Here is a 23,817-nt window from a genome sequence, read left to right on the forward strand (position 1 = left end):
AGGTTACAACATTTTCCAGACTTCTCACTGCACCCGACTTAAAACCATTGGTGCAAATGTTGCAAAGTGTTGAGCTTCTCTCACTCCAGCAGTTTGACACTGAACACTTCTTCTTGAAGGAAATCAGGTTTGTGGATAACATGGCTAACATGCTATTATCAGCACATTTTAGCCATATTGGATGTGCACAATAACAAAAACATTTAATGCTACGTTAAATTCTATAAGACAAATGAATCGACTCAAGATTAATCTTAGTGTTTGTTCATTAAGGAAATTATATACATGCATCATTTCTTAAATGGAAAAAGTCAGAAATGGGTTGGACAATTTTCTGTACTTGTTACATCATATAGTACATATTGTCAGGATTTGTTGCAGTCAATTTTATTCCACTTAAGGTGAGAGTGACAGCCAGTACAATGCTATTTTCTTATAGAAACTTCCTTACTTCTGACAAAGAAAGCATCCATAACGGACCGTGCCACAAGGTCCTTATCATTCAGAGTGAGTTCAAGGAGGCCACTCATAGTACCCATCTCATTGCATCTGCAAAGTAAGCAAGCATCACTTTTGCAATACTCTTGGTTGTTGTACAATACTGAACTTTGGTGCCCAATCGTAGGTATTCTGCTGTAAATGAAATCACCAAGATCATTCAAGAGGGCTTGGACTTCAGGGTGTTTGTCTACTTTATCACCAGGCTTCCAAGAATTCAAGGAGGGACTTCCTATGTTGGATTTCATGGCGGTATGATCACTAAAATTTGTATATTTGTGCTTTTGCCATAAATAACCTGAAGAGTCATTTAAGCATGTCTTAACGTTGACAGATCCCTGGATTTCGGCACATATAGATGACCTTAGACAGCCAAAAGACATTTTTACAGGCATTAGAAGCTTGCAAAAGACACCAATTTGTCAACTGTTTGAAACAAAGATGAGCCAACCTCAAGGTTAGGGATATTAATTAATCATTGATTTAAAAAAAAAATATGTGTGGCTAAACACAATCTTTTTACAGTTCTAGAGAAAAGTGAGGTGGGTGATTCATGTGACTCAAACAAGGACGAAGCAGATACAAGAGAAGATGTGAGTATGCAAAGCATGTAATGCCAACAAAAGTTGCGTTTGTAACTGCGGTTCAATGACTCCCGAACGACCGACAGAGGTGGTGCTTAATAGCATGGAAATGCCTTCACACACGCACAGATGAGAATGCATGCCAAAGAGACATGTCACAAGTGACCCAGGACATGCATATAAAAAGCTATGGCAGCCGGAAGTCTCTCATTCCCTCAGAACCGAATTGCGCTAACCAGTGATATTTTGTCCCGAAAAATTTTGTTCAGACGAAAATTGAACAAAAACTAAAATAGAAGCCATTCATTGAGACGATAACGATTACTAATATTGACTGACAATTTCGGGAATGACTAAAACGAAAACGAAAAGAGTACAGTGACGAAAATGCACACAATCCAATCAGAAGGAATGAAATGTGGGTGGGAGAAAATAATCTCTCAGAAACTGTTCATTCTTCACTGCATTTTATTTAATGTTCAAACATGTTTACATTTATTGTGCAGCTGTAAGATTGTCATGCAATTATACACTTTTTTTTTTTTTATTGAGGTGAAAACTTAGTTATATCATCAGTTCAACATGTTTGTTGAAACAATATATAAAGAAACCGTTGTATTAAATGTGTCTTACGTGTTAAACTACAGTTACAGATAAATGCGTTATATTTTTCTGTATAAAAGTTGAAATGTATGGTGAAGGAAAATATCGACTAAACTGTCAATTTAGTCGACTAAAATTGCTCTGTTTTCGTCAACTAAACTTGGATTAAAACTAAAATACAATCAGATGACTAAATTATAACTAAAACTTAAATTAATTTTAGTGAAAAGACTATAACTAACACTGAATTAAAATTGCTTGTCAAAATTAACACTGCTGCTAACACGAGGGCTCCGAGTGACAAGCCCCTCTGGCTGTGGTGTTGTGTTATTGGACTTCTGTGCTCGTCACAGATTACCAATACATAACAAAAGCCATGTTCAAACATAAGGGTGTCCATATGTGCACTTGGCACCAGGACACCCAAGGCTGCAGTTCGATGATCGACTTTGTACTTGTGTCATCGGATTTGCGGCCGTATGTGTTGGTCACTCGGGTGAAGAGAGGGGCAGAGCTGTCAACTGATCACCATCTGGTGGTGTGTTGGCTCTGATTCTGATGTCAGGGGAGGATGCGACCTGGTAGACCCAAACATATTGTAAGGGTGTGCTGGGAACGTCTGGTAGAAGAGATAAACACCCTCCTCTGGCAGAACTTCTCCCTTGTCCAGGGGGAGGCGGGGGACCGGCAATCCTCCTGCGAGCTTTAGTTTCCTGTGAATGTCTCTCATTGGTTAATCAAAGGAGCGAGAAAGTGCCATGATTGCTTGTAGAATTACTAGCGGGTATGGAAAAACACAAATGTGCATGTTTACGCCACTGTGCAACAGCAACGCACACGCCGTCTCGTTGAGAGCACGTTAGCTTAGCAGCTGGTTAACATCACAAACTCGCGTGAACTAGATGGCGAATTACCGGTCACGGTAAAATAAACACCGCGGATTGTTCATCTTGGCCAAACAATACGCGACCGCTTCAGCAACCACCATTTTTTCATAAGGAGTGCGTCTAATCAAGAGTGCTCCAGTAATTAATGAACTTTTGTTCACCCAAACAACACGAGCTGCATTTGTCCTCCTCGTGTAGCCTTCCACATACTCTTAACTTCATGGCAACAGTTTTCCTGCACAATTTGCAAACGATTGTTGTTGTTTTTTTGTTTTTCTTTTTTTTTTTTTTTGCATTATATCTGGCGTCGCCCCCCCCCCCCCCCCCACACACACACACACACACCCACGACGAAGCTCACTCCCACTTTGCCGAAGATGCGACAGAAAAGGCTGCAGATCTTGCAGCTTCACACGCTCCGGCATTGTTTTTTTTTTATGCAGCAGCGAACGACGCGTGTATGTCCAAATTGACACGAAGACATATAATGTTACGCATTACGTCATCAAGTCAATTTTGCGATATTTCACATTTTCATCACCCCAAAAAAATACACCGGTAATATCATAGAAGGTATGATATGGAACACCCCTAATGGATAAATATGCATGTTAAGCTTTTTCTTGACCACGGTATTGTTATTGTGCAGAGCGATGATGACACTGCCTTGGACACCACAGCACTGGTGCGAAGCTGTGTGCAGAGTGCAGTCGGCATGCTCGGGGACCAGCAAGGTCGTGGATGCCGCAGCACTCAAAGACTTGACACACTTCTGATGCTTCTCAGTGACGGTGAACAAGTAACAGGTAATATCCACTTGCTTTCTGGTTATCTCCTGGTTGTCATCGGTGCCCTCTTTGTTTCCTTATTCTTGGCAGGTGACTTCCTGCAAATTCTGAAGAGGCGTATTTATTTAATGCTAGCGAGTGAAAGCAACTTTTCATCTGCCACAAGGGATTGGGTCATCAAGGTGGCTTCTAACATTGACGCTTTACAGGAAGGTGGTACATTCTGGTGAGTGGCGTCCCTTTACAGTGAAACATTTTTGTTTGGCTCTCAAAATTTTAACCAATATTTTGGGGCGTTCAAGCCATTCTTTATGGAAACGTATACAGGCTGTGGTGACCCCCGTCTTGGCTCAAGTGCTTTCAGTCATTGACGCTGACCAAAACCTGGACATCTTATTGAGAGACTGTAGTCCCTCTGTGAAAAGGCTGTGGTTACACATCTTCGCCGATGACAAGTTGCTGGAAATTCCACAGCCATTTCTTGAGTAGGTGGAAACACTAATGGACACAATAACCTCCAATATGGAACACATCAGTGGTCAACCTCTGATTTAACCAATAAATCAATCATTTATTTTGAATAATTTAAACAATAAGCAGAAGTTTTCACCATTCTGTAATCCGTTCGTAATCTAAATTGTGTACAAAAGTTAAAGGGGACATACTACCACCAATATGTGGTTTTCACAATTTGAAACTGTTCCAAGGGGTTTTAATAACATGTTAGACTTGCAATGTCAAAATACACCAGACTTATTAAAATGTTGCAATGGACCCTGTTTATTGCGGGGGAACATTCCAGACCCAACTGGCAAAGCAAAGAGAACAAAATAAACATCGAATGATCAAAATTCAACAGTTATTGTGATCCACAAATGTTTGACAGCATTGCAGAATTATTGTTGTTGATGTGCAGCATTTCATTTTGAACATGTGAGCAATTTTGGAACATTCAAATCTGGGATCCTTTTTTGCATACTGCACAAATTTCTCAGTGACTTTATTCCTCAAACAGCTCAAAGACAAGAACAATTCTTGTACGAAACTACTTGGCCCAAGGCAGGGACTTCACCTTCAGCATGCCTTTCAGTGGGAGGATCAAGGACTACTTAGAGGAGCTCTGGGTTCATGCGCTTCAAAATGAAGGTAATGGCCCACTGCAGAACGATTGCTATTCTTGGTCATTTTACTTTAATTAACCATAGATTTCACTTGTCAGGTCATACTCAACAAAGATTCCTTGAATTCTTTTCCACAACACCATTGGGACAGTACATAGCGAAAGACACCCCAGATATGCAGTATGAATTCTTTCAGCTCTACCTGCGGGATTTTCTCTTGTTGACGATGAATGTCAGCCGACACGAGGATCTGGAGGTTGATATATTTGCAATATTGATGACATCTGTTTGTACAAGTGTGCATACATATGCATTTATTCATGCTCTTTGCATGCTTTAGCTCCTGCATATAGCTTTGAACAGCTGCGTCAATGAACTGCACTCGCAGTTCGGTGCATTGGATGCAGTTCCGGCACTTCCGTGGGTCCATGCTGCTTACCACAAGTCCAAGAACCGACTGCAGAACCTCTCCAGAATGGTCTGCCTTGAACCGCAGGTGACCGCTGGCCTCTTAAGGAATCCTGATTTCAGCAATGGCGTTGAGCTGGTGAGTTTTGCTTTTTTTTTTGCTGTGCGTAGCCTAGCAAAAAATGGGTACATAATTGATGGCCCACACTAGTGTTGCACAAGGTACTGGTACCAGTACCATACCTCGGTCTTTTGCCGTAAAAAATGTCTCTTTATCTTTTTTTTTTCTTTTTTTTTTTTCTTAGTACCTGTTGCTTAAAGGCCCGGTCTGCCGTTTTCACTCAGGAAAAGGCACTTTTTAAATACAGGATTTAAACAGACCAACTTCTTCTCAATTTACAGCTATGGGCTTCTCTTAATGTCTGGTGGTGATTTTGTCCAGACAGCTGATAGTCACACCTTCCGCCTTCGAAAAGACAAACAACTTGTAGATTAGTGCACGTCTATCAGCTGTATGGAGGGCACCGCGCAGTGATACGAACGAACAGAATAATAGTGCCCGGCGGGAATGGAGTCTGGCTTTTTTTCCGGAGGGAGTTTTGTATGGAAATGTATCACTCTTTGAACACAATTTTTTTTTTTTTTAAGAAGAAAAACGCTTTATTTAGGTGGCCCCAGCCAACTTGCTGGACTATTTTCCTCTCGCCCAACACCGGACCAGAACTCCGATCACAGAATGCTGTAGCGATAATTGGGTCGTCTTTTGGACGAATTAATAATCTGGACGTTACAGAGGTAAATTGTAATTACCTCGATAACTTCTAGGGGCACCACGTTGGCTTTGCTTTGGTTAACAGGAGCAAACAACGACCAAAATCCTTTCTTCATCAGTCATTCATAATCTAAAGTCACTACACTCGATATTCAGTGGTTCGTTGTACTAACAAAAGAATAATAATCCACTCGAAAACACAGATGACTTAGGTGGGAAAGAGTTAATAAAACATGCATTTATTCACGATTGTTACACTACAGAATCAAAACACTGCCTATATCTAACTATTCTACCGTCAGAAGAAAAGAAATAAAATAAAGCTAATCAAAATAGGGAAAGAATGCGAACGAATAAGGAAACAGGAAAAGAGAAATTTAACTTGCCAGATCTGTGATATGTCTCAAATGTAAGTTTCACACAGTGATATGCCGAATTGGGGATCAAACGTGCACTTACGAGTTGGGTGCTGCGTTGAACGAGCAGAAACGGGAGGTCTTTGGAAAAAGGGGGAAAAATAGTCAATGTTCGTTCAAAAAGGCAAGAAAAATCAGAAAGGGCTATTCCACAGGTGAGCAAGGGAGCCGCTCGGGGGCTGATGTTAGGGGCGCCATCGAATAGCAGGTGAGATGCGGTGCGGCTTGGGTCCACAACCTCGAGTCCGGCGGTACGATGCAAGTGTACCACGGGGCCGCGGAACTCGTTGATGGCAGGCAGTCACCGATGGCGAAGGAAAAAAAAAAAGGGGGGAAAGGAAGTAAAAGAGTCTTTGGGGTCAGCGTTGAAGGTGGGCGCACCTGCTCTGGTGTGGCGTGCGGCGAGTGTCTGCTCTCGGGGCAACTTGTTGCTGCCAGGAACAAAGGGGGCCACGTGTTTGACACGTTTCTTGGAACAAAGAGTCCGTGGGAGCAGGCTTGGAAACTTGCAGGTATAGCAAGCGGAGAGAGGACGAGAGACAGGAAGAGAACAAAGTTCTTTGTGCGCTGGTTTTTAAACGGGCGCAACAAGTGGTTCCACCCCCTCCGTGAGCCAGAAGCAGGCTTGGCTTTGAAGCCAAACTTTTGGACTCAAAAAGTTTGAAATTTTGCAAGAATTGACATGTCAAGGCTTCACAAAAGAAACACATATCATTCTAAGCACGTTTCAAACCTTAATGCTATCATCAAGTTATTTAATCCGTGCAACGTCTTCTAATCGGCTAAACTAGCTAACTGCAGAAGTTACATTATTCATTTGAGATAGACATACAACTTTAACACTTTGTAAACAAAGTAAATACTGGTTGTTGTTGTTGAGATACAAACAGTAAGTCGTATATCAAGAATTATGTGGAATTGGGATTAATTGTGAGTGGGCAGTTTTCTTGAGATTAATTTCAAAGGTCACCCATTTGGGGCCCCTTTGGTAGCTCCAAAGGATGTTTAAACAAAGGAAAGGAGGATGCATTGGACCCAAATGATAAGGCAGTTCTGGCACCTGATAAACAGTCATAAATACTGGTCCGGCCTGACCAAATGCTTTCAGATCTCCACAGGCGACTGTCTCCTGTGCCTGTGATAGTGGGATTTGTTGGAATTGAGTTCAAAGAATTTTGCCCTCTTGAGTGGTTTTGAGGTATGTGTGAAAACCACAGCCTGACTGAACACACACAGAGAGGGGGGGAATAAAAAAAATAAATAAATAAAAAAAATTAGGGTGACCTGGGGTAATAATTGCTACAACGCTGTCAGGGGTAAGTCAGTGCTGATCGCACACACTAGAGGTGATGAAATAGAGATTCATGTCAAAAACTATCCCTTTAATTACTTGCATAATAAAAATGGGGGGGGGGGGGGGGGTGACAAAATTCTGAATGTCATATGCAAACATTTATTAAATGATTGACTTTAATGCATGTAATTACTCAAACACAACCTGTGCTACCTTTAACATAACCATCCGCTGTCAGCTAAAGGATTATCATCCATCCATTTTCCTAACCGCTTATTCCTCACAAGGGTCGCGGGCATGCTGGAGCCTATCCCAGCGGGCTCCGGGCAGTATCCGGGGTAAACCCTGAACTGGCCTCTTTTGTCCTGTCTGGAAGAAATCAAAGCCTGGATGGCTTTAAATTTCTTGAACTTCAATGAGAAGAAAAGAGAAGTTATGGTCTTTGGTCCCAGCGGCTCTTCTCATCCTGCCGACTTAGGTCCTCTGGCACAATATCTGAAGCCAACAGCCTCAAACCTCGGTGTCAAGATGGACAGTGACTATAAACTGGACCGGCAAATTGCCGCTGTTGTCAAATCAAGCTTTTTTCCATCTTAGACAGCTGGCTAAGATAAAAAATCTCCTATCTCAGCAGCACTTAGAAATGGTAATCCATGCCTTTGTTACATCTCGGCTGGATTATTGTGATGCACTTTATTTTGGGATCAGCCAGTCCTCCCTGCAGCGTCTTCAGCTTGTCCAAAATGCTGCTGCTCGTCTCCTTACTGGTGCCCGTAAGAGGGAACACATAACCCCTATCCTGGCCTCTCTTCACTGGCTGCCTGTGAAATTTAGAATCCATTTTAAGATTCTTCTATTTGTTTTCAAATCTCTCAATGGTCTTGCCCCACCTTATCTCGCCGAGCTCTTGCACCCCTACACACCTGCCCGGTGCCTCAGGTCAGCAGACCAGACTCAATTGGAGGTACCGAGGGCTAAGCGGAAGCTTAGAGGAGATGGAGCAGGCTGTTGCCGGTCCCTCCCTTTGGAACGACCTACCTTGGCGCATCATGAGACTTGTTCTTGGTGTTTTGTGGTGTGTATGAGTTTGATGTTTAGTCTACTTATTTATGTATTTATTTATCTCTTTATTATCACTACTTCTTATTTATTTACTGATGTGAAATGTATTTACTTGTAAAAAAAAAAAAAAACAAAACAAAAAAAACCTCTATTCGCACTTCAAAATGTTTGCTTTGTTCTTGTTTACTGCAAAACTGATGTTTATGTACAGCACATTGTATACAGCAACGCCTGTTCTTAAAGCGCTTTATAAAAAGTTGAGTTGAGTTGAGTTGAGCTGAGTTGAGTTTCCAGCCAATCGCAGGGCACACAGACGAACAAGCATCCACACTCACAAGCACACCAAGGGACACTTCAGAGTGCTCAATCAACCTGCCATGTCTTTAGAACGTGGGAGGAAACAGGAGTACCCAGAGAAGACCCACGCAGACACGGGGAGAACATGCAAACTCCATGGAAGGCCAAAGCCCGGACTTGATCTCATGTCTTCCTCACTGGGAGGTGGACATCATAACCAGTCAGTCACCGCGCCGGCCCTAAAGGATTATCTGCAGTCAAAATTAATAGTGTAATTAAACCGCATTAATAAATGATGAATGTAATATATTTAATGATTAATTAATTAGTTAACGTTTTAACTTTAACAGTACTATATCATGACAAACTGCACATGACCGAGGTGGGGGTTTTAGTTGACCGATAAATCAAGAGCTTAGCATCTCGGCTCAGCTCAGTCTTCACTTTACTGTCAATATCCAGCCCAGTCTACCACACTTGTGAGCCCAAGATACTTGTACCCCTTCCACTTCTATTTTCGACCCAGTGAGGGCAGGGCACCCCCTCCTTTTATGACTAATACTCATCCCAACTGCTTCACTAGTGGCCTCTGCCACTAAACCGGAGGTCTTAATGCCTTGGCTGCCCCTAGAAAGTCTATAAAACATCTGAATGGAATTGGTGGCAAAGGACTGCCTTGACGGAGTCCAATGATCAGGAGCTGGACATTAAGGCCGCATATTACGGTATTGGTAAAAGTGTATAAAAAAAATACAAGCATTCAGTAGGTGCATTTTTCAACAAGTTTTCATAGATACATTTTATGGAAAAATGTGTGCGTAGATGGTTTTGCAAATGGTGATTCATGAATGTGCAGCGTTTGCATTGATTGGACTGTCTTCAAGGTGCTTGATGTGTATGCTGCTTTTGCCTGCCTGGAGTACCTGGAGCCCAGACTCCTGGAGACGGATGCCCAAAGACAAGCATGGATCAGACGTGTAAACAAACTCAAGTTTCCGATTGAGCTGGTCTGCTCGGAGGACATTGTGAGACGCTACCAAGACAGGAGCAAGACGATTGCCTGCGTTGTCCGGTAAGTCAAGGTGAAACAAAATGAGCTTTTGAGCAAAAACACATGTTTTTACTCCTACTTCTCAGAGATCGGTGGAATCGAATATTTTCACTGTCCTTGTTTGTGGAGCACTTTGAAAGGAGCCAGAGGGAGATAACACCTTTAGTTCTGAAACACGTGCGACTACTCAGCCAGGTTGGTGAGGGATTTTGCCAGTGCAACAGATGATGTCAGGCGCCATTAAAAAAAAAAAAAAAAAAAAAAAAAGGAATTAACATTTCTTTCTCAGGTTCTAGAAAACAATTCTGATCTGAAAAGTCAGCAGCCGTTTGAGATGATGATTCGCCTGCTGAAAACTTACAAAGATGAAGCTGTCCAAGGAATCTTCAGGTACATTTTAGCGATGCTTGCTCATAATCAGTGTCTTCAATTGAATTTACGCTCTTCCCCATCATTTGCCTGTCATTTTTTACTCTGCCCAGGTTTAGCTCTGTCCCGTGGTGCTTGCTGTGTCAGGGAGACCCACAAGATCCCGTCTGTCTGCCCTGTGAGCACATCTTCTGTGAAGCATGCATCAAAAAGTGCTTGGTCCCCTGTCAGATGTATGTCTGTCCCCGCTGTAAGCAGGCAGTTCCTGATGACTTTACCCCTGTTCCCTCTGAGGACTTAAGGTTGGTGATAGTCGAAGTATTTTTTATTTTTTTAAAGGCTGATGAATTAATTTGACTTCACATGAGTTGCAATTTAAAACCCTCTAAAATGCAAATAAATAAGTTCTGAAATGACACACCACAGGAAAAATGTTGTCGACAACTCTGCCGTGTTTGAATGCACACTTAGAACTAACAGGAAGGCACTCTAAAGTGGCCACACCAGCGGACTATCTGAAGAGAAGATACATTTTAAGGATGTAGGCATAGTTAGCTAGCTAACTGCTGGATGCGCTGGATAACTGTTTATATGAACGATGGTGCCCAAGTTCTTAAATAGTGAGTGAGGGGCATGCCAGGGCCGTGGGTGTGTCCATGGACCTGTTTTACCAATGCCCCAAAAAATCGGGAAGAATATTTTCAAACGTATGTATTTAGAAACAAATCTCTCAATTTTTTATTTTTATATTTTTTTTACAATGTTTTTAAAACACTCGGACATGGCATGCCCTGCTTTCATTGTTCCCCTTGTATATTCTGTACAGGATTCGGGTTGAACAGCACGCTTTGTTCAGGAGTCAGTGCAATGCTTTCTTCATCGACTTGGTGTCTAGTGTGTGCTTCAAGGACAACTCTCCACCATGCCCAGCTGTCATTCACCACTTGCTTTACTTTCTTTTGGTGGAAGGCAATGCTGCTCCTTTTCTTAATGGTACTTACTTGCTTCTACAGTATGCATTCAGGTTAGGGGTTTCCAAGATCCACATCATATTTCCTCAAATTGTAGATCGTATTCTGTGATATGCTGTAAATACGCTGGTGCAGATGGGATTTTGGGGTGTAGGAGGGGTGACTGAATGAATTTCATCAAGTCGGCCTATTGTAAACAGACCGATCATTCATAATGCCTGTCTCTACTACACATCTTTTTTTAACTGCCACATTAGTTCTGATTGCAATGTTTTAGTCATCTCAGGGGATCGGCAAATCATGACCAAGGTCCTCTCTCCGTTTGATGACTCTGCGGATAAAAACCCAGTGGTTCGATCAGTCGTGCTCAAACTCCTGCTGAAGTACAGGTGAGGTGCCAGAATGTCGAAATGTTGGAATTCATTTCTTACCTCTCATGGCAGTAGTATTCCAAAAGTGGTACATGTCAGCTGCAAGCGCTTCTCTTGGCCATTTTATATTCTGTTGTGGCTAATGACATGCGAGACATGTTGTATTAACGCTGAACATTGTTGATGTTCTCCTTATTTGTGTCCGGCAACTGCACATGCTTTAGCTCACTTGCTCTGATTGGCTATCGTGTGTTTCACTTCACAATCAAGGAGTTGGTTCAGGCCAACTCGATGGTTACCACCACTACACATAAGGATAAATGAACAAGCTTAACTTTTACGATTATCGTCCCTGACTGTTTTCCATGCAGATAGCGGAAGAAAAAATCATTCACACCACATGATAACTGATTGGGATAAACTTAGAAACAACCAAAAATCTGGACAGTGTTGTCTTTGATCACGAGAAGGAAAGGGCTCAAATTTGTCACTGTTATCGGCATGTTTTTGACCTGCTTAACCGTATCATGAATGTCACTTCATCACAGTTTCGACGATGTGAAAGATTATCTGCAAGAGCATCTGCTGGCTGTCGAGCAGTGCCACCTTTTACAGGAAAAGGACAAAACCAAACTCTACTGCCTTTACTTGAAGTGCCTGCAGGTATACATCTTTATTTCTAACAATTTCAAATTTCGGTGTTTACGGTCTGGTCTAACACATGGTAGTGTTGTAAGATGAATTTGAAGTAATTTTGAACCGTTTTGCAGTCGAAGTTTATGTTGTTTTAAACTATATATGAGACATTGTAAACACTGTTCGCAGTAGGGGTCCCTTTCTACCATCAATCCGTGTGAATCACATGGCGCACATAGACAAAAATGGATTCTCTTGAACCTAACATGACTGGTTTTGGAATGTGGGATGAAACCAGAGTACCTGTAGAAAATCCACGGCCGCCTTGGATACGTAAAAATATAGGCAAATTCCAGAACGCACAATGTGACAGATAATTTTTTATCGACCTTGTTCTCGCATGGAGGACTCCATGTTTGAGAGTTTCCAGTTCAGGTCGGACACGGACAAGCAGGCATGCATGCGCCGCGAAACTGCCTTCCTGACAGAGGTCCTGCAGTCGCTTTGCCAATCGGCAGAGGAGATGGTGGTCACAGTGGAGCATTTGCAGCAGGTGGCAAGAGTGCGGATGGACCTGGATTTAGCAGCGACCATCATTGCCACTGGTGAGCAGTGCGAGATGATGACAGGATGTTGCTTGCTGTGTCGTCGTTGAACAATGCTCACCCATTGTGACAGAAATGCCGCACGGAGGAGGTCCGAGTCAAAGTGACAACTTCCTAGAGAGTGTGGTGAACTTGTGCAGCCGCAGCGGCAACAATTGGTATCGCGTATACTTGGTTCGGAAAATAATCAGCCAACGTGGAGTGGAGTTTGGCCTGGAGCTCCTCAAAATGGATGACAAGCGCTGGCTGTTTCCTGAGGAAGTTCTACAAAAGGTCTGGTTTGACGACTTTTTACTATGAAGGCAAAGGCTCTAAATCAGACGTGGGAAAACTCAGTCCTCGATGGCCGGAGTCCTACAGGTTTTGGATGTTTCTCTTCTCCAACACAGCTGATATATGATCAGCTCATCAGCAAGCTCTGCATAAGCCTGGTAACGATCTTGTTGATTGGAATCCGCTTGTGTTGGAAGAGGGAAACCTCCAAAACCTGCAGGATTCCGGCCCTCGAGGACCAAGTTTGCCCTCCCCTCCTAATATGGCCCGGGGTACACATATAGCCCGGCACAATATTTGCATCATCAAGAGATGAGAGATGAGATTATATCATCTCATATAAAAGATGAGATAATATTTATGGTCTTGTTTTCCCCCCTAAAATTGGCTAATTAAAATGTATTCATATTTCTTAATTTTTAATTCATTTATCTCATTCAATTTTATTACGGAAGTTTTTTTGTATATGTTGTTTTGCAAAGTGAACTGACATACAGCACATTAACATGTTTGATTTTTTTCTTAAATAATCACTCAATTATTAAAATCATGTTATTAATTATAAATAAATCTAAAAAGTGAGAAATAACATTTCATGATAAAAATAAAACATGTTACATATTTTCGCTCCTCTGAAATTGGCCTGGTCCATCCGTATGCCTTTTCTTTCCCAATTAACTCTTTTGCTGCCAAAAACGTCAAATGACGTTTAGTATAATCCCAAGGTATGCTGCCAAAAACGTCAATTGACGTCAACTGTTTTTTAATGGAAACGGGTGGAGGAAAGCCTTGGGCAGCTGTGCTCCAAGTATCAAGCCGATCGGGTTACTATAATGAGTATTCCTGGCCACTAAATGGCTGTGGTGAGTCTTTTGGACAAGATCGGGTAGGAGACAACAGTAGAAGGAGAGGTGCTGAGCTACAGTGTTGAGGGGGAGAATGGCTAACTTGGCTAAGGATGTGAAAAAGGCTACAGATGGCAAGCAGCTCACGCTTGATCCTTATTTTCAAAGCTCAAAACCATCGACCAGTGCTAAAGAGCACAGTGATGACGAATTTAACGTCATAGTTGAAGCGGTGACGCGGCCGCTTTGTCCACGTCGTAAAGCCCCACCAGCTAGCGATGCTAACACCGGAAAACGTGGTGCACAACCAAGCACTTCTGCACAGGATGACGTTTCATCAGACGATGACGACTACCATGGGTCCGATGCATATTCATCGGCGTAGTGGGTTATGGACAAGACACGGGATTTGGACAGTCTTTCGTCCTCCAAAGAATGTGAAGGTAAGCCCTAACATGCTAAGAGATTGCTAGTAAGATTACTTTCCTAACTTTTCCGGCAATCTGCTAGCAGCGTGTGTAAATGTGCTGATATACACTAGAACATCCATTACCTATACAAACGTGAATGTATATTTTATTTGGGCCCTACTCATAGGGCCCAAAGTGACCCTTCTCACAGTGAGCAGAACAAAGGTAAAAAGAAAAAAAAAAAGATTCTCCACAGTACTAACAAAACATTTATTGGTCTTCTATAATTTACAGAATGTGCATCAACCAATAGATCCAAGAAAAAATATAATCATATGCACACACACACACACACACACATTGCATCACACTGCTCTAAAATAATATATGATATTGAAATGTATATTTGCAGATCCCAAAGATTCTGGCTGGCATGAAGTGGGCTGGCAGCCAACCATCTTCCCCTTTGCTGCAAAACCAGGACCAAGGGATGCTGCAGCAGAGCTGAATTCCCACCTGCCAGCTGACTTCCTGGAGCTCTTCATCACGGATGAACTTCTCCAGCACATCCTTCATCATAACAACCTCTACGCAAATCAGTCCATGCAGAAGCAGACCGACAAAAAAGGCGGACGAGAAAGTCTGCACGCGAAGGACCTATCGCCGTGAAACAAATCTGTGGTGCAAATCCTGCTGCATCCCCCTTGCACGCAGGGGATTGCTCCACAATATACCACACGAAAAGAAAAATTGCGAAGTTGAAACATCCACACAATTGTAAATAGTAACACGTACACACACCACACATGCACAGTTGCACACGTGTAAATAGTTTTCCAAATTGTTTGTTTGGATTGTTACTGTTGAATGTAAATAAACTTATTTTGCAATCAAAAAAAACTTTTTTATTGTTGGGGTAGTGTTTTATAGAAGTTTAGGTGTTTGTAGAATCACTCATTAAAAAAAAAAACAAGTGTCAAATTCACTAGAGTGCATGAAATAACATCGTTTCACAAAAAGCTTGATTTCTCCGTATTTTGGAAGAAAATAGAGGATTTGGGTGAAACGAAGCTGTTTTCTATTGTTGATTACTGAAAATCTGAATAAGGTAGAAGCAAACTTTTTTTTTTTCCCAGATGAAAGATGAGGGTTCACACTTTCATTTGGTAGTATCCGCGTTTCCATAGTCCTAACACAACATTTTCTGTGGAGCTTGAAAGATTGGTAAAATTCTGTAAATCAGCTGGCACTATGGGGTGACCTTTTCCGAAAATGGCTGGCAGTTAAAGAGACCTTTATTTAACAAAGAATTATCCCATTGAGATTAAAAACCTTTTTTCAAGGGAGTCCTGCCCGAGACTCAGCAAATCTTAAAAGTCAAATGTGGCCTCTGAGCACAAATGTCTGCACACAGTTGCTTAAAAATGTCTTTTTTTAAAAATGAATTCTTATATTTCATTTGAATTACACTCAGAGTGGAGAAGCCATCGTTGTGGACCATTATCTTTTGTATGGAGAGAGCTACAAGAAAATCAGAGATGTATTCGCAAACGCAATCAGAGAGGGCCGAATGGACTGCCTAGATAAGATTTGCCAGGTAATTTGTTGTTCTTATTTTGTGTGAGTGCATGGGTTCTTTTACATAATGCATTGTGAGGACCAAAATACGTTTTTATCCAACAGAATGTCCGTGCGTGCGTGCATGTGGGTGTGTGTGCGTGTGTTTTTTTTCTCCACTGGAATCTTTCTAGTTTTTTTTTTTTTTTTTTTTTACGTTGTAGGACTGTACAACTTCACCACAGAGGGCAACGGTGTACCTGCTGTTGGCACTGCACAGAGAAGTGACCACCCTCTTCAGAAACAGCAATTTATGTTTGCATCAAAATTCAGAGGTAGATTCCCAAATAAGGAGCAAAACAAGTGTTGGTAAGGTCAGGTATGACTTTTTGTGTCTTTCTGTTCACGACTTCCAGCAGTTCCGTGCCCTGATGAATTTCATCGACACTTCAGAAGTGCTTACCAGCCCAAAGATCAAGGCCTTTGCTCGTGCTCTGGTAACCAACCATCCCGGTCCTTTGGAGGTCTCTCCCGGAACTTCCGGGGACTATTGTGCATCATTGGCATTGGCCGTTCACCTGGCTGTTGTTTTGCTTTGTACAAACCAAAATATTGTAAAACCTCTGCAACATCTAGCGATGGAACCTGCCACCATGCAGGTACAGTAAACCTCTGAGATCCTAATTTTTCCTCAACGTTTGTGTCAAAAAATAAAATAAAATGTCACAAATGTAATCGCAAACAGATGTAGAAGCTGATTTTCTAACCAGGCGCACCCAGAATTGCGTCCGATTGTGGCACAGTTTGTTTTGCGTGTTCATAAATAGTTTTGTGGTTGCTGCCTCCACAAAATTATTAGTGATAGATTTCTTTTCTATGACTCAGTAATGATTTTCTTCTATTAACAAATTCAAGTACTTAATATTCAAGCGCAAAAACCTCTTTTCAATGCAGTGATCTACCATTTTACCTGTTGTCAGCCACCTGCACAAACTGTTAGTGAGAGAACATGTAACTAAAATACGTGGGATCGTAAAATTCAACAAAACATAAACCTCAGAAGTTTTCTATTGCTTTTGTGCCATCCCTCCAAATATATGAAGCTCCTAGTGTATTATATGAATGCCTAGACACACCTCAACATTTGCAAATTCACCAACCAGTATATTTTTTATTCTGTCAAAGATATTCCCGATGGAGCTAAGTTCAAGTCAGATATTTAATTGAAGTTCTGGCGAGTCTTCACAGCATGACTTCGACTATGTATTTGCTCTGCGGATAGACTATTACAAATCTCAAGCTAACGATCGAGTTGGCACGTCTTGTTAATGCTTGCCAATATAATTAATTCTTGAAGGTGACAAACGCACTCTTAGTAGTTTTTTTTTTTTTTTTTCTTTCTTGGTCAAATAATCTGGAAGCCGTTTATTTTTTAAAGAGGAAGTCAACCCCCCCTAAATTTCTTGACAATAATGTCTATGCAGCGACGCTAGCCTGAATATGGTATTCTGGTTAATAATGCATTCGTGGAATATGAGTTAACCAGCAAAATCCAGCAGTTTTTATCATCAGTATCAGAAGGCGGCCATTTTGTTACTCGACTGTCGACTGAAGATGACCTCACAGTTGCTCAGGGCTCAGACAATGACCAATCACAGCTCACCTGTTTCCTGACGCTAAGCGGTAATTGTTACGTGAAACCTGAGCAACATTGATGTCATATTCAGTCAACAGCAAGTGGCAAAATGGCTGCCCCCTGAGGTGGATAAAAATAGCTTGATTTTGCTTCATAAGCCAAATTCCACAAAGGTAATATTAATCAGAATGTCATGTTTAGACTAGTAAGGTCACTCTTAAGAAATGTTTAAAGTTGACTTCCACTTTAAGAGTAATGGTGTAAGAGGACCTTGACATATTAGTGTTTTGGCATAAGAAATTCATTGCTTTATCTGCCCACAATAGGCTGCCTTCTTGCCCACAATGCCACAGGACAGGTTAGCAGAGGCCCAGCAAGCTCTACAAGGACAAGTGACGTGGTACAGTAAGTACAATAAATAAATCAACAAATAAAGAAATAAAATCACAACATTATGTTTTAAAAAAAAAGTTTGTTTGCTTTGAAGAGAATTCATATGGAAATCATGAAAGCTTACTAATGTCTTAACAATGTTCTTATAGCGTGTCCAAATGGTCACCCCTGCTTGGTTGGAGAGGTTTGTGATTTTTATTCCCTCCCAAAGATGTATTGTTTCTGCAATTTCATTTGTTTTCATATTAAATGTGCCCCTCTTCTTCGTCTGACCAGTGTGGCCTACCCATGGAGAAACAAATCTGCCTTGACTGTAAAGCACCGATTGGTGGGGAACGTCACAAACCTATGGAGGGTTTTAATCAACTACAGAGGCAGTGAGTGGTCAACTCGTAAAACAATCAGAATTTTGACGGATAATATTGTGATTCCACCGCAATTTGAGGTTTTGCAGTGAAACTTGTTAAGTTACTGGTCCTTGGAATGCATGAGAACAAAGGATTGGTTAATGTAATAAAAAGAGACATGGGTAGATGTGTAAACCATGTTTTCATACAAAGAGTGCCAAATCCAAGGTTTGTGTGGCTTTTGCACAGCACTAACTGATATAAATGAAGCCATCTGGGAACATCTAAATCCACAACGCATGCGCAGATGAGGGAAATTTCTTACTTAACTGCCCTGCCAACAAGATGCAGCCCTGATGCGACGGTGGTTTTGGCATTTTTTTTTAAATGATGTAAAATGCATATATATTTGGTGCAGGAATTACCCACCTCCATGCAAATGATCCTCACTGATAAACAGCATCTAATTCTGTAACATCACTGTTAATTGCCATTCGCCATTTGAGTGAGACAAATAGTGTTTCCTGGAAGCTGGTGTAAACTTGGCACTATCAGTGGAAGCCTGTCCATGGCTGCAGCAGTTGCTGCACGGAGAAGACATCGTCACGGCAGGCAGAGCCCGCATACTTATGGATGCAGATCACGTCCTGTGTGTAGGGTGCCTTTTGCCATTCATTGATTCATGTATTTATTTATTTTGCGACTTCTTCGCTCGCCAAAGCTTAATAGTACTTGAGGAAAACGCTTCTGTCCATACACCGTTTTCTGACAGTCGCGCTTTATCCTCGGTCCAAGCTAGCTTTCTGATAATTTCATCTTTTTCTCAGCTGCTTTAATTCTTCCATGGTATCCTTGGCACAAAACCAGCATTGCCATATAATCTGCATTCAGCTGTCGAACTTTGTTTCCCCCTGGTATATGATTAGAGCAGTATCTTTGGTGAATAGGACGTTAAAGTTATGGTCCGAAGTTTTTCTATAAGTTTTTCTATTTGTCAACACAACATTCAAAACTGACGCTCGAGGAAGCTGAGGACAGCTGCCAACCGTGAAACCAGCCCACCAATCACGAGTGGACAATCGCACAGCCGAATTTGCATACGCAGACGAGACAGGACTCAAACTCATAACACGACACTTGTGGAAACATCCTACGAATCAGAAGTGGGCGTTCGCACAGCGAAATTTGCACATGCCACTGATAGTAGCTTGCATGCCTTAAGAGTGAGCAAACTGCACGTGCAAAAGAGCAATTTATGGCACTATCAGGATTCTTAGTGGATTTGGCCCTCAGTTTTGTATGTTTCAAAAAAACAAAACAAATGTAAAGGTTAGCATAATTTATGATTTACTGAATTGACATCTGCTTTAGTTGGTTTAGTTGTATTTCTTATAGTGTACTAAACACTGAGACCATTTTCTATCATAGCATTTTCCATTTCCGGTTCTATGGCTGGGTGATTGAGTTTATTGATTAATTGAAGTTTATTTGATAATATTCTTATATTAATTTCTTTAGATTTCATAGTTCAAATCTCATCCCTGAGTCCACTTCCACTAACAACAAGGCTGCAAACTGGGCACTACCAGTTAACAAAACTTTGCAACTATCCTTCAAAAATGCGACCAGCATGTTTAATTCCTGTTTAGAAATGGACATGAGCAGGCATTTGCCTGAAATGGATGGATAGATGGATAGATCGATGGATGGATGTAAAAAATCCTGGATGGTGTAGTAGAAGAGCGACGACATTCAAAAGTCATGTGCAGCACAGTTCTCATTCATCATTGTGCGCCGTTTGTTTTCAGTCATGATCGCACTCAGAGGGGCCACATACTTGGCAACCCCGATCGAAGGGACAATGCAGACATGCTGGACACCAAGCACCTTTCCCCTCTTCCCTTCACACTCATCCGCATGCTTACCCACTTGGCCATGCTGATCGGTGCCTCTGGCCACTCGCAGGTATCGTCCCACTGGATCATGACTGCAAATGTTTGGGGAAGATGAGCTTACTGATGGTGTCTGTTTCACCGTGACAGAATATCGCTTCCATCATCACACCTCGAGTCGCTGAGCCAGGTCCGTTTCTACTGGCTCATCTGGAGAAAGATAAGGAGCATCTTGGTAAATGTCTGGGCAAAGGGACAGATGACACAGTTGGCGCGGTTCACCTGCTCATCAGTGGCTTCCTGGAACCCCAACATCTGCAAAGCTGTAAGACAAAACTCAGTGCTCAGTCTCTCTACTGACCCAACCCACTTGGTCGACTTTTATTCCCTAGTTAGTACTGATCCGATTACATTGACGAATGGAACCCCACTGGTAATGCTTAGTCGATTTGCCGTCAATCGTCAATTGACGGATTGACGGACCTTCCATAATTATTGACGGAATGTCCACCTCTGGCAGTAACATTCTCAATCCCCTGTACAATTAATAAAATAAATGAAAAATGAATTAACTTTACAGTGTTCCCCACTGTATTATCGTTAATCGTTTACTTCCCTTGCTTTGATTGAACATTTATTTGGTAACAAGTAGGGGTGTGAATTGCCTCGTACCTGACGATTCGATTCGTATCACGGTTCACAGGTCACGATTCAATTAGATACCGATTAATCCCGATACGGATTTATAAGTCGATTGTTGCGATTTTTTTCATTCAAATTTAGAAAATACTAATCAGTAAACTTGTAGAGTGTAAGATTTGTATGAAAATGTATTATTTATTTATCTGAAACTTCAGTCTAATACAGATTGTAATCAGTTTCATGTTTGAACAGCATTAAAATAAAAATATTAAGGCTTAATGTTCCGTTCATATAACATTCTTCCATGCTTAAGATGTGAACCCTAACCCGAAGTAAGACGTTTTGTTGAATATTTTTCCATTAAAAATGGAAGTTTAAAAATCGATTCGAGAATTGCGCGATGTAGTATCACGATATATTGCCGAATCGATTTTTTTTTTTAACACCCCTAGTAACATGTCTATCTACATGTCTGTCATCCCTGCTATATTGTGGAAATCTGGTGTTTCTCGTGGCCATTTTTCTGGGATTTACTTACAGACTGAAATGTCTTTGGAAAGCAGAGCCACAGTCATCAATGCACTTATCATCCATATATTAAATGCCGTAAGAACACTAAAACATAAACACAATGCTCATACTCACGCAGTAGTTGCTGTTGGCCACTGCTCACACCCAGACACTCACATGCAGACTTGTCTATGTCACACCCCACTCCAACGGGCCTTCCTTCTTGTGTCTCACAGGCACTATAATAAATATGGTGCTTTTTTGTACCCTTTAGAAATGTGTATTTGTCATGGTCTAGCTCCACTGCAGATTTTTACCTATAGCAGGTGAATCGGAAATTGCAGGGGAGTTTACTCTGGATTGTTTCCAATCCAGCATTAAGGAATGATGGGTGTTGGCATTTTAGGTTTTCACTTTATTCCGTCATTTATGGTTACTAGAGTTGATCTTGATTGCATTATCTGTAAATGATCATTTTTACGTGATTGTGTTGTGAACGGCCTTCCTTGATGTAATCTGTGCTTTCAGATGGCTCATTGATGCTTTCTACCAATGTGGAAAGAAATGAATGGGAGATACAAATGAGCCTTTGCATCACACCCAAGATGAAGGTAATATGAGTTTGGATGACGAGTGAGGTGTAATCAGTGTGAGCAGCGGCCGTTTGTAATTTTGCTGCCTCCTCATTCTCCACCCGCAGCACTTGGACAGTCATCTGAAGGAAATGAACACATCCATCCACACGGACTCTCAAAATTCTGACAATCCCATCATGTGGCTACTGAGTGACAATCCAGCCTTCTCACTGCCTTCTCTTCGTGTCAATTCCGGCCTCCATAATTCTGCTGTGTGGAGCTGCAAGGAGGAAGTGTCTCTGCTTCATCTTACCCACGTGGTGGAGCTGAATGATGGCAGAGACACCTTGCCTTTGTTGTGGAGATTTCTAAACAAGGTTAGTCAATGAAATCCTGGCCCACTGTTCTTGACTAAAAACGAGGATCATTATAAATCGGAGGGACCAAAGTCGCCGTGTACAAAGGGCCTGATCACATCTTTCTCTTTCAATTAACAACTATACAGTCAAGCTACGTCTACATGACTAATTCAGTAATTGACACACCTGATATGAAGTGATCTCTACATAAGCAACGAAGAGGATCCCAAAGTAAAGTAGCGCTCATTAGACGCTTCATTCCCCGGCTGTTGTAAACATAATGCAAATACATTACGCACCTTTTTGCGGGGTCCGGGCTCGCGACATGGCACGGCACAGGATAGTGTGCGTGTGCGCGTCACAGCGAGTGTCAACATGCAGCTGATGACAGTAACAGAAGCCGGTGCCGTACATCTCGGGATTTTCCCTTGGCTATCGAGTCCTCTCGGTGCACTTGTATGTCCCGGTGTTGGTACTGCGCGCGGCCCAAAAGAATAACTCCCATGACGATCCAGTGCATGGATTCAAACTTCACACAGTTATGTCCCACAGCCAACACACCAGCTAAGCTAAGCATCTATTTTTTCCCTGTCAATGTACACAACTGGCATGACAAGCAGATAGGAGAACTGAGACGTGCCTGAAATTATGTCATCAAACTCAAAATGAACCATATAAAAAAAAAAGAAAAGAAAAGGAAAAAAAAAAAAAGGTTTAAGTGGTTAAAATGTGTTTGATAGATTTATTGTTCCATAAGGTGGCTCCATATTTCTTTTGGCTGGACGGTAGGTTTATTTCATGTCTTAAATTTTTATGTTTCTCAAATACTTCACACTGTGCACATATTGTTTGTGTCTTTTTAAAGGTTAAATATTTATATTTAAAATTATCAACCTTTTGTTTTCCTGATACTTATTTGTCAATAACGACTAATAAATATTTAAACTGATACATTTTTCAGTCATATCGCCCAGCCCTTTGTTGCGGTCTATTCAAATAATTGATTCAATATATGAAAATATAGAAGACATTTTTGTTGTTTTTTAACATGTTTGAAGATACTGTAAAAAATGTGTGGTGTCTTAAGATTAATGTCTACAAGCAACAAATGTCACTATAAGTTTTGAATATTTTAATGAATCTTGTGTTTTAATAGCCACTGCTGTTGCAGGCAAACCTCGTGTTCCAATCAAATATTTTGCAAATATATCGAGTTGCGTATGCCTAAGGTCATGCTACACCTCCACAAAAAATGGTGCGACCAAATCCTGTGCTGTGCGAGCAACTAAAAATGTTACTCGCACCAGTGCTAGTAGTGAAAAAGTTAGTGTAGAGCCAGCATGGCAGGTTAATTGGGCGCTCCGAATTGTCCCTAGGTGTGCGTGTGAGTGTGGATGGTTGTCCGTCTCTGTGTGCCCTGCGATTGGCTGGCAACCAATCCAGGGTGTCCCCCGCCTACTGCCTAGAGCCAGCTGAGATAGGCGCCAGCACCCCCCGCGACCCTTGTGAGGAATAAGCGGTCAAGAAAATGGATGGATGGATGGATGGATGGATAGTTAATAACCTCTACACACAAAATCCGCCTTTCTTTTTGGGAGCAGTCCGCGGTCTACCAGTCGCGGTAACAAGATGCACTCCACTTCCC

At 41.7% G+C, this 23,817-nt stretch overlaps 2 protein-coding genes across 5 annotated transcripts in view; both read left to right on the top strand.

Annotated features, from left to right (window-relative positions):
- Nucleotides 1–23,817, top strand: part of LOC144022883 (E3 ubiquitin-protein ligase rnf213-alpha-like) — a 151,711-nt gene that overhangs the window by 37,530 nt on the left and 90,364 nt on the right. For 3 of the 4 annotated variants that reach the window (XR_013284430.1, XM_077528072.1, XM_077528059.1), the window contains exons 30-59: nt 3–127; nt 440–556; nt 626–750; nt 833–955; nt 1,024–1,091; nt 3,222–3,378; nt 3,451–3,586; nt 3,663–3,845; nt 4,376–4,506; nt 4,580–4,737; nt 4,822–5,028; nt 9,615–9,802; nt 9,868–9,976; nt 10,071–10,171; nt 10,264–10,452; nt 10,977–11,143; nt 11,399–11,510; nt 12,041–12,155; nt 12,535–12,733; nt 12,807–13,006; nt 15,736–15,858; nt 16,043–16,153; nt 16,235–16,477; nt 17,781–17,859; nt 17,997–18,031; nt 18,124–18,224; nt 20,003–20,159; nt 20,237–20,411; nt 21,767–21,849; nt 21,939–22,190. Coding sequence is in view for 3 of the 4 variants with exons in the window: in XM_077528072.1 (XP_077384198.1) it covers nt 3–127; nt 440–556; nt 626–750; nt 833–955; nt 1,024–1,091; nt 3,222–3,378; nt 3,451–3,586; nt 3,663–3,845; nt 4,376–4,506; nt 4,580–4,737; nt 4,822–5,028; nt 9,615–9,802; nt 9,868–9,976; nt 10,071–10,171; nt 10,264–10,452; nt 10,977–11,143; nt 11,399–11,510; nt 12,041–12,155; nt 12,535–12,733; nt 12,807–13,006; nt 15,736–15,858; nt 16,043–16,153; nt 16,235–16,477; nt 17,781–17,859; nt 17,997–18,031; nt 18,124–18,224; nt 20,003–20,159; nt 20,237–20,411; nt 21,767–21,849; nt 21,939–22,190 (4,269 nt within the window). In the remaining variant the exon portion in view is untranslated. The remainder of the gene's footprint in view (nt 1–2; nt 128–439; nt 557–625; nt 751–832; nt 956–1,023; nt 1,092–3,221; nt 3,379–3,450; nt 3,587–3,662; nt 3,846–4,375; nt 4,507–4,579; nt 4,738–4,821; nt 5,029–9,614; nt 9,803–9,867; nt 9,977–10,070; nt 10,172–10,263; nt 10,453–10,976; nt 11,144–11,398; nt 11,511–12,040; nt 12,156–12,534; nt 12,734–12,806; nt 13,007–15,735; nt 15,859–16,042; nt 16,154–16,234; nt 16,478–17,780; nt 17,860–17,996; nt 18,032–18,123; nt 18,225–20,002; nt 20,160–20,236; nt 20,412–21,766; nt 21,850–21,938; nt 22,191–23,817) is intronic. The other variant, XM_077528081.1, reaches the window with a different exon arrangement.
- On the top strand, nt 13,014–15,051 carry LOC144022906 (uncharacterized). Its single transcript, XM_077528106.1, has 2 exons — nt 13,014–14,294; nt 14,674–15,051. Exons 1-2 carry the CDS (start codon nt 14,243–14,245, stop codon nt 14,928–14,930), a joined length of 309 nt encoding a protein of 102 aa, XP_077384232.1. The 5' UTR covers nt 13,014–14,242; the 3' UTR covers nt 14,931–15,051.

The sequence above is a fragment of the Festucalex cinctus genome, chromosome 1 (assembly GCF_051991245.1).
Source record: "Festucalex cinctus isolate MCC-2025b chromosome 1, RoL_Fcin_1.0, whole genome shotgun sequence".
NCBI lineage: Eukaryota > Metazoa > Chordata > Actinopteri > Syngnathiformes > Syngnathidae > Festucalex > Festucalex cinctus.